Source organism: Catharus ustulatus, chromosome 5 (assembly GCF_009819885.2).
Source record: "Catharus ustulatus isolate bCatUst1 chromosome 5, bCatUst1.pri.v2, whole genome shotgun sequence".
In the NCBI taxonomy this organism is placed as follows: Eukaryota; Metazoa; Chordata; class Aves; order Passeriformes; family Turdidae; genus Catharus; species Catharus ustulatus.
Genome location: NC_046225.1, coordinates 37,558,701 through 37,575,903, shown reverse-complemented (window position 1 = coordinate 37,575,903; position 17,203 = coordinate 37,558,701). Strand labels below are relative to the sequence as shown.

Here is a 17,203-nt window from a genome sequence, read left to right as displayed (position 1 = left end):
TCTTTAAATACACCAAAGGATTTGAGTCTCCAAGTCACATGCAGAGATAGTCAGGGAGAAATTCATTTCAGCAATGCTCAAGCTCAATCCCAGTCTTCATTTCTGCAACTCTCTCAAGTATGATTATACTTGCCTGTCTGTTTTAATGTGTTTCTGCAGAACTTACTTCTCAGCCTCCAAAATATTTTAGCGATAAGGAGCCACAGGAAAATCTTTACTTTTTATGAAACCAGGATATTTGTAGTTGTGCACACCAAAAGACAAAGTAACTGAACTTGCAACCTCAATGTTTCCTTCAGTATGCTGAAGGAAACTGAAAGAAAAGTCTGTAGGGCTAACTTACATTTCACAAGTGTGGTACCACAGATCTAGATAGGCAAATATGCTGCTGCCTTTATTAGCCACCGCTCTTTCCTCCCCCTGCTCCTAATGCCAGACACTGAAAGCCACAGCTGAAATGCTTTACAGTTCCTCTTCCATTGCCTCTACTCCTCATCCCCTTACAGATTCCTATTGGTCTGAAAGTATCCATGCATTATTTCACTGCATATATGCTTCAATTAAAGAGAAGAACAAACAGATAAGCGTCACTGTACATGCAAAAATCTTGAACAAGAGGGGACATTGCTCAGAGCTCTCTTCCAAGAAATTTTAACCAATATATACATATATATTTGAATTCAGCACTTTTAGGATCAAGCAGAGTAAGCATATATGCCAACAAACAGAAGTTTTCAATTTTGAATGAGTCACTACCTCAGAAATTTAAGTTTTATCTCTATGAGAAACAGGTCCCCTTTTAATTTCAAGTGCATGTTTCAAATTGGGCTGGATAAACTAACAATGCCAAATTTCAAATAGTCTTATTTTTGCAATTTTTCAATGCAAATATTTTTATTGTCCTACTTAAATACTTTATTACAGATAGCAATAACATTTGAGTGACTCAGTAACTGGGTTGCCATAAGTAGTTGTACCCTCAGTTTCTCCACTGCCAATCAGTACATCATATATATGTTGTGAAGATGGATAGCAAACAGGTGTTTTGATAACTTGCTAAGCATGATATAATTTTAATTCCTGGTCAGGAAAGGAATCTGTTTTAACAAACCTACTTCTGTGTCACCACTGATCTACTGTCCATCTCTCCTCTTACTGCTCCTGCAGTAACATCAGCAGAAGGAAATACATGCCTGCACATTTCTGGTGTGCCACTCAAGTTTCTTACCTGTAATAACTGTGACTTCACACTGCACTAAACTGTCAGCTGCTGGAGCCCAAGTCACATCTTTCCTTCTGCTGAGGAGTGACAACAAACAGCGCTGTTTGCCAGCCTTTTTACATCACTGCCTACTTAGTGATCATCAGTTAAAACTCTCATATCTCAGTGTCTTACCTAAGCTTAAGAGCCCATTTAAGTAAAGAAATAAACTAAATAAAGCTTAAAGAAATTAAAGGCATTTTGTACCCCTTTTTTAAGAAAATAAAACAAAGGACTGCAACTGAAAACAACTGTGGCTCAGCTCCACAAAGCCATTTAGATATCCTAAAAGTACTGAAATAACTCAGTCTTCCTTTGGTCTAAAAGTTGATAGTTGATTCTGAGAATGTAAGTTAGATACTTGAATAGCTCTCAGAACCATCTTTAAGTGATGACTCTTGGTTCCTCATCCCCTTCCCCAGTCTCTAACTTTCAAGGTCTCATTTGGAACAAAACCTGGTTTGGAACAGTGGCAAACGCCGCTCCTCTTAGCAAAGACTGCCAGTCCAGAGCAGAGCTGAACCGTGTATTTGTTGAGGATTTTTCACTACACATGCCAGACACAGTCAGAGATAAACCAGGGCAGCTTCAAAGCAATAAACACCCAACATGTCCTCTGTTGTGGTTTCCCTGAATGATTTTTAGTCACATGCAGTGCTGAGTGAATCACAAAATGTAACTTCTGATAAACACTTGAAAACATACATTAGCTTTACTATTATTAGCAGCCAGGTGTCATCTGATTTCAGTATAGTAAATATTTGCCATCTAAAGATTATAAGAACATTCTCTCATTCCTTCAGAAAAACAGGGCACAGGGAAAATATACTAGATGTGTGTTCATTTTCTATTTGTCTTTTATGTAATGCTCTACTTTTTCATTCAAAATAAAATAGATTTGATTCTGGGCTTCAGTATTCCTCAAGACTCATTTCTAGGTTCTCTGTCTGGTTGGTTATCTACAGGTATTCTACTACCTGTGGAATGAGGAAGATCTCATTCCTCTTGAGAACTGAGGGGCACTGATGCAGTTGCTCTCATCTTTCCAGTTTTCTGATTTGAGGCTGAGGGTTCAATACCCAACTGGAGCCTGGCTGCAATTATGAATCCTTTGTGGCCATTCTATTTATTTTTTGGTTTTCACAAGTTGAAATCCAGCTAGAGATATGGAACAGATTATATCTCTCCTGTGAGATCACACAGGCTAGGGGATCAGGCCCAGCCAGAATGGTTTATGAAAGTCTGGTCCAGCCTAACATGACCTTCTATAAGCAGGTAACCTGCCTAGTGGATGTAGGGAAAGGCTATGGATATTGTCTACACGGACTTCAGTAAAGCCTTTGGTACTGTCCCTCACAGCATCCTCCTGAAGAAGCTGGCAGCTTAGAAAAGTGCACTCTTCACTGGATAAAAAAGTGGCTGGATGGCCAGCCCAGAGAGTGGGGGTGAATGAAGTTAAATGCAGCTGATGGAAGACTGGAAGTGTTGTTCCCCAGGGAGGCAGTACTTTTTAACACCTTTATCAATGATCTAGACAAGGGGATCAAGTGCACCCTCAGTCAGGATGCAGATGACACAGTTGGATGGGAGTGTCAATTGGCTGGAGGGCAGGAAGGATCTGCAGAGGGATCTGGACAGGCTGGATCAAGAACTGAGTCGCTTGGGTTATAACAACCCCATGCAGCACTACAAGCCTACAGATGCACATCTGGGAAGCTGCCCAGAGGAAAAGAGCCTGGGAGTGCTGATTGACAGTGGCTGAACATGAGCCAGCAGTGCCCAGGTGGCCAAGAAGGCCAATGGCATCCTGGCCTGGATCTGCAATACTGTGGGCAGCAGGAGCAGGACAGGGATTGTCTCTCTGTACTCAGCACTGGTGAGACTGCTCATCAAGTGCTGTGTTCAGTTCTGGGCCCCTCAAAACAGGAAGGACATTAGGGTGCTGGAGCATGTCCAGAGAAGGGCAATGGAGCTGGGAAAGGGTCTGGAGCACAAGTACTGTGAAGAGGAACTGAGGGAGCTGGGGTTGTTCAGCCTGGAGAAAAAGAGGCTTATGGAAGACCTTATTGCCCCCTGCAACTACCTAAAAGGAGGTTGTGGTGAGGTGGGGGTCAGTATCCTCTCCTAGTGATAGGACAAGGGGAACTGGCCTCAACTTGGATTTCTCTCTGCTCCTTTATGACATTTGTGCTTCACATGAAGACAAGGAGGTTATTTATAAAAATGCAGATGTTGTGATTGAGGGTAAGGGGGTAACAACGGGAACAACTGTATGCATGATTCAATATGGAAGCTAGGAAGGATAAAAATTTGGAATTTTGTGCATTATCTTATTACTGATCTGAAAAGAAATCAGTTAATAGTATTTTTCTTGGTCTCTACTGATACCTCATTAGAAGCATAGTACATGTTGCTGCAAATGCTTTATCAGCTTACTGTGTGGCCCAAGAGTCCTAACAACAGAATTCAAGGAACAATAACCATTAATTAGTGAATCCATAACCTTCTATGTACTTACAGCATACTTTTTTAATGAATACAAATTTCTTCATTAGGCAACTCAGAAATTTTCTTTGTTTATAGTAGCAAAAAGCACTCACTTTGCAAAGCATATATACTTTGCATGTAATCAGTTGTGTAGAAAAGAGAACATTATTTCCTGAAGTGAAATCCTAGACTACAACAATTGATTCTTTCCATTCCTTTAACTAATGGAGCTTTGCTGGATGCAGCTGGAATCCAGCAAAGCAGTCAATAGCAAATCATTCTTTCTGAGGTTCCTGTTGTGAATACTATTGCTATCGGATTTAACACTGAGGATATATTTACAGTAAAACTGTTTTAATGCAATGTGTAAAACTAGGAAGGAGTACAATACCTTCATAACAAAACTTTTCAGGTGTATAGTAAGGACATGGCATTATACTAGATATAGCAGTGTATTTAGTAGTAGTAATAATAAAATAAATTGTAACTATTATAAGCTAAAGCAATACTGCAAGATTTTACAAATTCTTCAGTCTCAGGAAACAAAATGCAGCTGCTCACATTTCTTCGAGTGCTTTCTCATACTGACACTTCAGACAGATCAGAATTGCAGCAGAACCCCCAACACTTTGATATAGTGTATGTCCTGCTTTCTGTGGGACATCACTTCAGTTGTGGGTTGTATGTTCTGATTTTCATATCTGATGAATGCTCATTCACTTACTAAGCAAGGGTGGCAGCCAATTCACGTTGACTTCGCAGTGGGAATCCAGAAATGTCAAGACTTCTCCTCTAGCCAGCGAGGCTCCCAGCAACCTGGTCCGAATGAGCCCTTCTCGTTTCTTGGTGCGCACAATCCTCACCTTGGCAAAACGCACCATGTACTCCTCCAGCTTCTCTTTTAAATGTTCTAGAAAGAAGGGCAAAAAAAGAGTCAGTGGAGCCAGGCCTGGAGGAGCCAACAGAAGGACAGGTTGCTGTACAACCTGGAAGTTGCTTATCTACTTCCATCTCTAGTCACATCAAGTCCTCCAAACTCTGCCACGAATCCTCCTGAGATGGTTCAGAAAGTGGAAATATTCTCTGTTTTATCACACAGAGGAAGACACTGACACTGCTGCAGTTGCTACTGGCAACGTGCCACCCACAATATAATGGCCAAAACAGCTGCAGGATATTCATCCGTGTCTGGCTACTGCAGCCCAGGGCCATATAAACATTCTGGCTGTGACATTTTATAAACAGCGTTCTTTTCAAGTCACTTTCCCATATTAACTGATTATGAAGAATTAACTGATTATGCATGGAAATAAATTTAAAAAATAAAACTAGCACAATGATGTTGTTTTTGTAATGGGAAGGGAAACAGAAATGAAGAAAGATCTTAATAGTTAGATACCAGCATGAAGCACATAGACAGCTGACTTCCTGATAAAATTAGGCTGCAAATGTAGAGTAATTCATAGGTTCTCTGATCTGCAAAATCTGGTTCTGTTTGTATTGCAAAACACCATTTTTGTGAACATTTTTTTTTCTGACAAGAAGCACACACTCAGAATCATAAAAAAACCCAACAACAAAAAAACACCCTACAGTTTTGCCTCTTCCTAAATACATCTAAAACACAAGTCCTGACCTTTTGTCTTTGCTATAACACCTCTGCTTGCCACTCGTTACTTTGCAAAAAAAAGATACAGTAATTTCACAATTATAAGCCGCACCATTTTGACTAAAATTTTGGTCTGAACCCAAAGTGCGGCTTATAATCAGGTGTGGCTTATATATGGACAAAGAACAAAAAGTTGCTGTTTTAGTTTGGAGGACAGGTGTCTGCGGAGAAAGGCAGGAGCTTCTCTTTGAAATGGAGAATGTAAACCCCCTCCCTCCAAATTATAATTTGGAAATCAAGGGGCTTTCAGGCAAAAATATGGGAATTAGCAATAACAGTTCTTTTCTAGGGAAATTAAAATAGAAATACAGTACTACAAAGAAACAAACTCCAAACCCTGACAAAGTCAGAGTCCAACCTGACACCCCCATCAGGCAGGGTGTTGGTAGCAGTCCCATTAAATGGTGGCTGCATCCTCCTGCAGTGACAGATGTGATTCAGTTGAAGCAGTGCTCCTGCAGAAGGTGCAGTTTCCCTCCGGAGGTCCAGTGGTGATGTCGAGAAATCCAGTTTTCCTCTGGAGTCCAGTGGAGAAAGGGGCTACCTTAGTGTCCCAAAACCTCTGTTTTCATCTTGGTAAGAAATGTTGGGGTCTTCCTCCTGGCTGGAGCAACTCTCAATGGGATGAAGTAATTTTATCAGTCCCACAGTGGGACTCAATGGACCATTAGCAGAAAATGACTCTCTGGAGGTAGGATGGGTTGTGAAAAGATAAAGAACAATGCCCTACTGGCTTCAATGGATGACCCATTAGCAGAATATCTCCCGTGGAGATAAAGATCACTGCCCCCACCCTCAACAGATGGTGATAGAATAGATACTTTTTATCACACTCTGTATTGTAATGTGTGGCTTATAATCAGGTGCAGCTTATATATGGACAAAAAACGAAAAGTTGCTGGCATCCGGAAGTGCAGCTTATACTCAGTGTGGCTTATAATCGTGAAATGACTGTAATTTCATTCATCAGGGGAAAAGGGAGAGAAAACCTTAGTCTCGGATAATTAAAACTGTTGATAAGCTACATTTCGTGATGCTAAGGATTGAAAGCTAAGTTTCATGGAAATGATTTTGTCATGTTGTGCTTGTTTCTGATATTAGCTACTAATTCTTTGGACTTTTATGGACAACCCAGGCCTTGTTCCTGTTCTTACATCATTACAAATTACAAGAAGTTTGCTGTGGACTAGCCCAGAAGATTTCCATTTATCAGTTTCTTGGAGTATATAATGCTGACACACAAATTTAAGGCAATGAGCAAACAAGTCACAGCACAGACAATACAGGATCGTGTGCAAAAATAAAATTAAGCTGCAGTGAAATAGAGTTCCCTCCACATGTTTATTTTCACCTTGTTTTTTTCCTAGCTGACAAACACATATGACTTTCCAAAGCCACCTGCAGATTAGGAAGAAGTAGAACACTGATGTGTATTTAGTGGAAGAGTACTACATAGGATGGTCCTCCATACTGAGGAATCCTGATGCACACTGGCACAGAAGAGGGACCGGGAACATCACACTGCAATGATTACAAAACAGGTTGGGGCTTCTGGGAGGAAAAACTCAAGACTCTGGATACATCCTGTGTCAAGGGAGAGGTTTGTGCTCCTAGTATTGCCTGGGAGAAGTATTAGATCAAGTGAGGAAAGCCAAGTCTGACACAAAAATAACAAAATAACCCCCAAAAAGGGAATGATATTCAGATAAATACAGAAGTTTTTTGTCTTCTACTCTGTGGCTAACGTAGAATACACATCTAAATTCCCAAATTAGAAGGAAAGAAGTATCCCTTTTTCCATCCTGTTTCATTGTAACATACTCAATAAAATCAAACAGTAACATCAAGAGATGTTCTATGTCTTGAATGGTGGATTTTGTATGACCAATCATATTCACAGGGCAAGGTCTGTGTGCTACTCTGACTCATTTTAGCTACCAGCTGCAATTCAGTTTTGTGACTGAACTGAGGTTTATTCAAGTCCTGGATCATTTTGTGCCCACAGGCAAGACTGTTTAAAGTGTTTATTTATTGAACTGTTTTTCTGTTTTTATGAGCTCCATAGAGACTATTCCCATAGCACAGGAATATAGAAGAAGGGAAATAGACCTTAAAAACAAAGATACAAAGACCTTGCAGGTAATATAAGAAAGTCTGTTAGGGCTGTCAGTCTGGATTTTTTTCTGTATTGTAAATTGTATCATCTAATAGCCATGAAAAATGAAAAAGCTCCAAAGTGACAGGTTATTACATATTTCCAAAGTAAGTCAAATCTGATCAGTTAGGTACCATAGGTTCTGTTAGTCCTCAGACACCAGAAATTTCCTGTAGTTCTGGAAGGTCACCTAACCCTTCTCCTTTTCCATCCACAAGTCTTCAGTTTGTTTGCACTGAATAGTGAACAGGGACCCAGCATCAAGAGCAAGACCACATTTCTGCACATTGTTCAGATAAGCACTAAAAACGAATTGGGTTGCTCAGCCAGAACACACCTCTGCAGCCCTGGAAACAAGCCCTAAATGCCTTGGCTATAGTACAAATCCCCATCACCACCTGCCTACCCTCAGAGGTGGATTCATAGATGAGACTCCAGTTGACCAGAGGAGTTGACCAGCTACTGCATAGCTCTGAATCGCATTACATGTCAGACAATTGCATTACTCTCCCCTGCTTCTAGGCAGTTTTCCTCTTTGTAGGTAAAGGCAGCTACCAAGAAAGCGCCTAAATACTCTAAAATGGAGAGAAGCAAGAGCCTTACTTGGACAATCCAAATTGTTTGTGGTGTTGGTAGGCTTTCTGGTGCCTGTAGGCACATGTGAGTTGGCCCTTCACTGGCTGGGTGTCACAAGGGTGAGGGTAAGGCCCTTACAGCAGGCAGTTTGAATATGTCACCACTGATGGTTAAATGAACCAATACAAATGCACTCTTTTTGTGCATTCTGATTGTTATCCCTTGTCTGGAGCCAAATTAATTCACTGAAATTCAGTCTCATACAAAGGAATTAATTTCACTCCTTCCACATCTCTCAGTGAGCAAATTCTGAAAGCTGAGTGCCTATCTTCTCGGGAAAACACTTCAGGGAGAGATGATGTAAACTATCAAATTATGATACATTCTTTTCTGTTCATATATCCATTGCTAAATAACAATAGAGTTGAATAAGATGATTTGTCATTAGTTCTATTGGAGCTTGAAATCTATTAAATCAATTGTAGATCATACTGTTCTTTCACTGCTTCAGATTCCTTACAAACTCAGGAAAAAGGTACAGAAAATTTAAAATATTTTTTTTTCTTTGGCAAGGATAATATTTGAAATTCTGTGGAACAAATAAAAGCTCTGCACCAACTTTCTCCCTCTCTCAGACTGCTCTTCACACATTTAAACAGCATGTCACCTGATTTGTGAAGAACTGCATTAAAACATCCAGCTCATCTTTTGATGCCAGGATAACATACCCCAAAATTATTTTCATCTACTTAATTAGTGTCATGACCAAATGACTTAATTATTTTCTCCTTGTTGCTTAAGGTACAAGTCGCAAAAAAGCAAAAACACACAAATACAATTTACACATCTTGTTTACACAGAATTCTAAATGCATCCTCATTTAGACATATCTGGAAATACTAAAGAAGAAAACAAAAATAATAACTCATGAATTTTATAGAGCTTAGTTAGACAAGTGACATTAAAAGATCAAGTTTACATACAAAACAAAGTATATGCATTAGTAGAGGTACATAAAGTATTTAAATTTAATAAAGCAGTTACATGCTAGTACTAACCAAACAGTAAGTCACAACATAGGCAAATAGAAGCCTGCAACAATACCTACTGTATCTTTAGTTTTGAGACATGGCAAGGAAGGTAGTTTGGGAATTCATTTGGGAAAAAATTCTCAATAACTACAAATAACTATAAAAACATCACAAAGTATTTAAGTTTAACGACCAACTCCAATATAGTTGTGAGAATAAAAATATCTTAAGGTGAAGGAAACAAATTCCCCTTTGGATCAATAAATAACGATTTTTTAAACCTTAAATCATTACAAAAGTGCTCTCAATGCTCTAATTTGTCCTGCAATGACTTGTGGCACTATTTAAAATTTTACCAATCTCTAACAGCAAAAATGAACACAGAGTAACACCAGAGACAGTAGAACAGTAGTAGTTTTAAAGAAAATTGTAGTATTTTCTACTATTTCTATAAATAGTAAAAAACATACCTTTCATTTTCAACCACATTTTTGATTACCAAAAAAATCTCAGCGTTCATGACTACTAACAAATTTAGATTTTTAAATTACAGTAATTTCACGAATACAAGCCGCACGGACTATAAGCCGCATCTCTGGGTGTTGGCAAACATTTCGTTCTTTGTCCATAAATAAGCCACACCTGAGTATAAGCCGCTCTGTAGTTCGCAGTGAGGACCTGCATGCAACAAAGTTGCCAAATAGTAACAGAATCGCGGCAGGGTGGGGCGTTTACTGACTCGGCTTGGGCTGTGCAGGCTCGGCCTGCTAGGGGCTGCTGACGGGGCCAGGTGGTCCAGCTCGGTGCTGCCGCTCGGCAGGGCCGCTCGGGGCCAGCTGCTGTCTCTGGGCTCACTCGCCCTGGCCCGGCGCTGCCCTGTGGTGGCAGGCAGGGACGGAGCCCCCCACCGCTCCTGCGGCGGCGGGCAGGGACGGAGCCTGCCTGCTCCTGCCGCGGCAGGCGGGGACAGGAGCCCCCCGCTTACCCCACGGGCCGTGGGGATGGCAGCACGGAGCCCCCGCCTCCTCCCTGGGCCGCAGGGATGGCGGCACGGGGCTCTGGCCTCCTCCCTGAGCCACGGGGATGGCGGCATGGGGCCCCCGCCTTCCCCCCAGGCCGCGGGGATGGCGGCACGGGGTCCCCCCCGTCTCTTCCCCGGGCTGCGGCAGAGGAGGGAAGGAGAGAGCCCTCCCGCCTCTCTCCCCACCCCCCGTGCTGCCTGCAGGGAGCCAGGCTCCACCCGTGGCACAACACAGTAACAATTTGTAACAATCGTGAAATGCTGGCTTTTACTGGTAGGTGCTTGGCTCGGCACCCTGGCTGGCACTTCTGGGGTTGTAAATGTCAGAAAATTATTCACATATTAGCCGCTCCTGAGTATTAGCCGCATTTCAGGTGTGGGAGCAAAATTTTAGTCAAAGTGGTGCGGCTTGTATTCGTGAAATTACTGTATTTTAAAATTTTACCAAAACTCTTAGAATAAACTTTCCCCCTTTACAGAACTCCATAAATTTTCCTCACAGAAAAGAACACCAAATATTGTATTTCCTATGGTACAGCTGTATTTTCTCACAAATCCCATCTATTTTGTTGCTAATATTATCTCCAGAAGAAGCATCTTACACACAAAACCTGTATGCTACACATATACATTTATGGCTAAGGAAACTCAAATGCACAAGTAAACATGCATGAATCACTGTCAGCACAAAACTGTAATTGTAGAGAAATTATTTGAAAGAAATGATAATTCAGTGTAAATATTATCTATTTAGTAAAGCAGAAAGCAATCTGTAATAAAAAAGACATTTAAATGTCCAGAGGACAACACATTCTGCCCATTCACTACCAAAGGAAATTGTTTGAACAGATTTACCATGACAATAGAAGAGGGAGGTAGGGTGGTTTAAGTCATATTCTCTAGTATTATATAAATTCTGCTTTCAGAATTGGGCATGAAAGAGAAGCCAGTATTTCAATTCAACAGTAAACTATAAATGGTACAGTAATTTCACGATTATAAGCTGCACTGAGTATAAGCTGCACTTCCGGGTGCCAGTAACTTTTTGCTCTTTGTCCATATATAAGCTGCACCTGATTATAAGCCGCACATTACAATACAGAGTGTGATAAAAGGTATCTGTTCTATCACCATCTGTTGAGGGTGGGGGCAGTGATCCTTATCTCAACGGCAGATATTCTGCTAATGGGCCATCCACTGAAACCAGGCAGGGCATTGTTCTTTATCTTTTCACAACCCATCCTTCCTCCAGAGAGTAATTTTCTGCTAATGTTCCATTGAGTCCCACTGTGGGACTGATAAAATTACTTCATCCCATTGGAAGTTGCTCCAGCCAGGGAGAAGACCCCAACATTTCATACCAAGATGAAAACAGAGGTTTTGGGACACTAAGGTAGCCCCTTTCTCCACTGGACTCCAGAGGAAAACTGGATTTCTCGACATCACCACTGGACCTCCGGAGGGAAACTGCACCTTCTGCAGGAGCACTGCTTCAACTGAATCACATCTGTCACTGCAGGAGGATGCAGCCACCATTTAATGGGACTGTTACCAACACCCTGCCTGACGGGGGTGTCAGGTTGGACTCTGACTTTGTCAGGGTTTGGAGTTTGTTTCTTTGTAGTACTGTATTTCTATTTTAATTTCCCTAGAAAAGAACTGTTATTCCTAATTAACATATTATTGCCTGAAAGCCCCTTGATTTCCAAATTATAATAATTTGGAGGGAGGGGGTTTACATTCTCCATTTCAAAGAGAAGCTCCTGACTTTCTCAGCAGACACCTGTCCTCCAAACTAAAACAGCAACTTTTCATTCTCTGTCCATATATAAGCCACACCTGATCATAAGCCGCACTTTGGGTTCGGAGCAAAATTTTAGTCAAAATGGTGCGGCTTATAATTGTGAAATTACTGTAATTTTTGCATATAAAGAAGCCAAAGCCCCTTTCATTAGATATGGGTAGCAAATATCTAATTTGCAATCTAAAAGAGAATATATAATACTTTTCTTTACAGTGCTGATCAAATGAATCCCTGAGTCATAAGTTTGACACATGCCAGGCACCTGCTAGGGCAAGAGGTGGTAGTGACAAATAAAGAATAATGCATGGGCTGGCTGTTTATGGGCTGTCACTGCTCTGACAAGTGATGATAAAGGGAAGCATTATGTTTCTTCTAGCGACTGCCTGTAAACAAATTTTCCATTGTAGTTGCTCTGTATGGGCCTCGTCTGTCTTAATTTAAAGTCTGGAAAAGTATTTCTAAAATAATAGCAGAGTAAAAACTGCTTGGTTATAATAATTAAAGATCTACTCAAGTAGAGTAGCCATTGACCTAATTTAGTGCCCAGAAATAAATTGGGAAACCAGGCTTCTGTCTTTGTCAGGAAAAAAATTGGGTGGTAGTAAAAAACAGAACTGAAATTCTTCTCTCATGTTGGGATGCATACAGGGAGTATTTCATTATCACATTAGTATCCATGTTACTATGTCACAAGAAATGTTCCTCCAAGGTTATTGAGAATGTGTTAAGGGAGATTTAAAAGATTACATGAAAGCTAGAGCTGGTCTTCAGGATGTGCTTGACTGCATTACGGACCATGAAAAAGGAAGAAAAATACAAACAAAAGAAAGCATTTTGTTAAGCCTGCTTCTGTCTGACCAGGCAAGTCCACCCAAATCTTTGCCTGCAACAGAGCCCTTCTCCACATCTGTAGCACTTCCAACTTCTGTTCAAAAGTAATAACAATTATGTTAAGGATCACTGACCAGCAAATTATCAAATAATTAAGAACAGCAACAGTCTGGTAAATGCCTGGATAAACAATTTGAACTAAATCTGTTTATTTCTAACCTGAATTGACTGAGAGGTATGTAATTCCATTCCATGCTCTGCCATTCCCAAGGTGAACCATATGAAAATAGTCCAAAAAAACCTTACAGTAATAGAAACAGTATACTGGCCTCTCCTGTTATCGCAGCACAGGCGTATGGAAGGAAGTAACGTGGCCAAAACTATAGTAGTCTGTGGCCTTAGGTCAGTAAAAGAATACACAAACCACTACTTGTCTTGGCGAAAAATTAAAGCAGTAGAATGGCTATTTTGCCTTGAAACAGCACAATGCCAGCTTCTTTGAGGCCAGCTCAAGAAGATTTTTCTCTATCTTTTTTAGTCTCTGGCCAGCAACAAAGAGCTTTGTGCCAATGTGCACAGACAAACCTGCAAGCACACTTTTGCACCCTCCATGGCTCTCATAGTGAGAAGAACCTCCATCACCTTATTAGGTCCCTTTATGCAAGATGGGATTATATTCCCAGGTAAAATTAGCAAGGATATCCTTCTTTCATTTCCTGAAGCCTTGAGCATACCTTTTTCCCACAACAGCTTAATCTTTTGATGACTACCTTGAGCTTGACACAAAATGCATAAAGGAAATGGAGTGGCCTCTGGTTATCCAGTTATTCCAGTTTTCTGCTGCAAGTAACAAAATAGCCCTCTCCAGTGCATTGTCATTCTTTTTACTTTCACTGCCTGTTTGTCTGCTACCATAAATGCCAATCAGTCTGAATAGAGACTACAAGGTGGGTCTGTGAATTTGGGTACATCATACTCCTTTCTTTTAGTTTCCCTATAAGTTTCTTATTTGAAGAATGTTGGTTGGAAGTGCTGGTTGAGCACAAAATAGTTGCACAGTCTATACAAAGTCAGCTGCCACTTTTCACAGCCGAGTCAAAGTCTAGAAGAAGGACAAGTCCCCTGGTTATAACTCTGGGCAAACTAATTCACTTCTGTACTACCCTTCTTGTGAATAAGACTTCTGTAAAGTCCAAACTGAATCCTCCAAGCTGCATCCTGGGGTTGTTTCTTCTTATTGTACCATCTGCCAGTATCAGGATGAATTTAGTATTGTGATCTCTGCAATTCTCATACCAGTTAGTGTGGGCAGATGTTAGATCACCATTTAGCTGCTGCTTTGCCAGACTACACAAGCCAGGCTTGTCAGTCTCTTATCAAAGGTCACATACTTTTGGCCCATGACAATTCTGGTAGACCTCAGCTAAGCTGACTCCAGCTGTAGTTCTTCAGTTACAGAGCCCAAAATTGGATGCAGGCTTACAGCTTTGTGCAGAATCAATATTGTAAAAAGCATAATTTAGTTTTATCTGCTTACTCTCATCCTAGGATAGCCCAATCCAGCTTGCCTTCCTGGTGATACAAGGTTAACTCTTTCTCCTATTCACTTGGCATCCACTATGACCTTTGCAGGTCCTTACATCACACCAGCCAGCCAGTTTGAATCTTTACTTGTACATGGAGTTATTCACCTAGGTGCAGAGCCTATCATTCCTTGTTGAACTTAATGAGATTTCTTTTGCCTGATCCTTGAGCTTCCTGTATTATTTGATATGTCAATCACTCTCTCCATTTTTGTATCATACACATATTTGCTGAGGGCACACTGTCTCATCAAGCAAGTTACCAGTGACTAACATTGACCTCAGTATTTACCCAAGCTATTCTGCCCATTAGTCCTTACTGAGGAAATCTGGAGGAAGGATGAGGAAGTTTTCTGCCAGACAGATTTTAGCAGATCTGATCCATAGTCATTCAAGACAAGAAGTTCCAGAAGCAGACAGGTACTGTGGAAACTATTGAGGATGGTAAGTTCTCATACAGACTGATAAATAAGATAAAAATTCATAGCTATTTAATAGCAGTTAGCTAAGAGCCATCTTATTTTAGCACTAGATAACCCATTCTTTCCAAAAAGTTTTGCACACCAAAGACTAAGATCACTTGAGATCACCATGTACTTACTGCTGATCTGGAAGTAGCACTGCTTACAGACACACTTGTGCCAAACAATTGGAAACTTGTTTTGGCTGTGATATTAGGGTTAACTGGCTTGAGTCAAGCTAAAATGCAATCTCTTTTTTCTGATATTAATAATGAGTCAAGCTAAAATGCGGTTTCTTTTTCTCATGTTGATTATGACTCAAAAGCCTTGCATGATATACTACAAGGCCATGGAGAGTGTCCTGAATGTGCAATGGTTCTGTTCATTCCTTGCACTTCAGTGAATATGAACTCCCAGACGGCACCCTCATTTTGATGTTCAATTTCAACTAGAGCCTGTTAAAGTAGAAAGAATCTCCAAACTCCACAGTAAATGCACATTCTCTTGCCACAGCCTGAGAAGGTCAGCATTTCTAAGAGCAATAGGCTGAACAGAGCTGATGTATACAGCTTGATTTCATTCAGGAGAGACTTAAGGTAAACTTCTCTGAACAAATCTGTTTTGTTGTGCATGGGCTTTCATATAGTCATGAAAGGAGTGTCGGGGACTGTAGAATCTGTGAGGCAAGCTGGATTTGCTGAGACTTCTCCAGCTATAGCTCCGTTCAATAGAGACATGCAGAGATCCTGGCACCACTTTGTTCCACTCTCTTGAGCCCAGATAATTGTGACTTACCAGTCATTCTGTCACCAGCAGAGAAGTGCCTTTGTCAACAAGATGAGTCTTCAGGTAATTGAACACCTAGATATTAGGTGTGGTGACTGCTTACACAGATGTCACTGACACATCATTAAACTCTTGAGGTACTTTTTCATTCTAGATTTTTGAACAGGAAAAAGCATGAAACACTTCATTTTTAGGTTGCAGTAATGCAGCACAGTAAGTCAAACCACCTCAATAAGCAGTTAGGGCTGGCTTGATTGTTGGAAGTACTGACACAGCTCAAAGTTTTCCTTCCTTATAAAGAAACAGTGAAAGACTTTTTAATGGATTTATTCCAACTGCAAATTGTATGAGGTGGTTCTGGAAACTTTCAGTGGCATTGTAGTATGGTAGCATATCTTTCCTACAGATGATAGCAGGCTCCTTCATTTGCAGAACAGTTTGCTCCCTGGAATTGCTTTATCTCAAGACCAGCATGGATGATGGAATAACCTTCAACCAAACTGGGAAGAATTTCTTCCCAGTATCATCTTGGTAGCTCTGAACGTCATGTGACCATACAAGTGTACTCAGGGACACACTGCCCACCCAGGGGATAAGAAGGAAGGCAGAGAAGGTTGCAAAAGCTTTTTAAATGGACAATTTCCTTACAACAGAGATTTTACTGTGGATGCACACACTTGTTTTGGCACTTTCTTACACCCCTAATTCAATGAGTGTTACTGTGGCTACAGCTCAAACAAGAATGTGGACAACTGGATTACCTATTAGGGAAACTATTTCAGTATACAGTAAGATAATGCAGAAATTTACAGCTGCCTTTATAGGTCATTCTCTGTACACAATTACATAGCACAGACCTGCCAAAAGAGTGACCTTGCTGCATTAAAATTTGTAACAGGCCCGTTACTACAGAGGTTACTACAGAGGTAACTTGTCCCAAAGGGAAGTATATTGACAGGTTTCTTCCAGGTTGCAAGGCCAATTAGAAGGTTATTTGAAAGTGAATCCATGAAAGAGAAACTTTACTTGAGATCAATAAATTACTCACAATTGCTATCCTCTTTCTCTCACAGCCACAATTTTGCATCCTGACAATATTGATTCTTAAAAATTGTAAATGATGACCTGTCAAGCAGCACTTCCTTTTGTAATGTATTTTTAACACTGAAAACAGTCTTGCAGATTTTGAGACCTGTCTTTAGACTGACATTTTCTCTGTTTTGCCTGAAACTATCTTTGACATACTTTTAGTTCTTCCTCCAAACTATAGCACGGACTTTTGCAGTAGATGCTGTCTCCAGAGAACAGTTTTCTCTCATTCCACTCTTCTTAACCTCTCAAATGCCAAGGACAGATTGTATTGCAGAACTGGTGAAACACCACTGTGAGGTTGGCACTGACATTATATTTGCAGAGGACCATAACACTGGTCCTTGGGAGGACTGGAAACGGGAGTCACAGAACACATGTAATTACTTTTTAAGTAGCACCAGATTCTGGTTCAGCTCCCTACATTGAACGTTTATTTCCCAGAGTAA

General features: G+C 40.7%; 1 protein-coding gene across 1 annotated transcript in view; it reads right to left on the bottom strand.

Moving 5' to 3' along the window:
• Window positions 1–17,203, bottom strand: part of GALNTL6 (polypeptide N-acetylgalactosaminyltransferase like 6) — a 496,763-nt gene that overhangs the window by 86,147 nt on the left and 393,413 nt on the right. Inside the window, exon 5 of the mRNA XM_033061069.2 lies at window positions 4,473–4,658. Coding sequence (XP_032916960.1) covers window positions 4,473–4,658 — 186 coding nt within the window. The remainder of the gene's footprint in view (window positions 1–4,472; window positions 4,659–17,203) is intronic.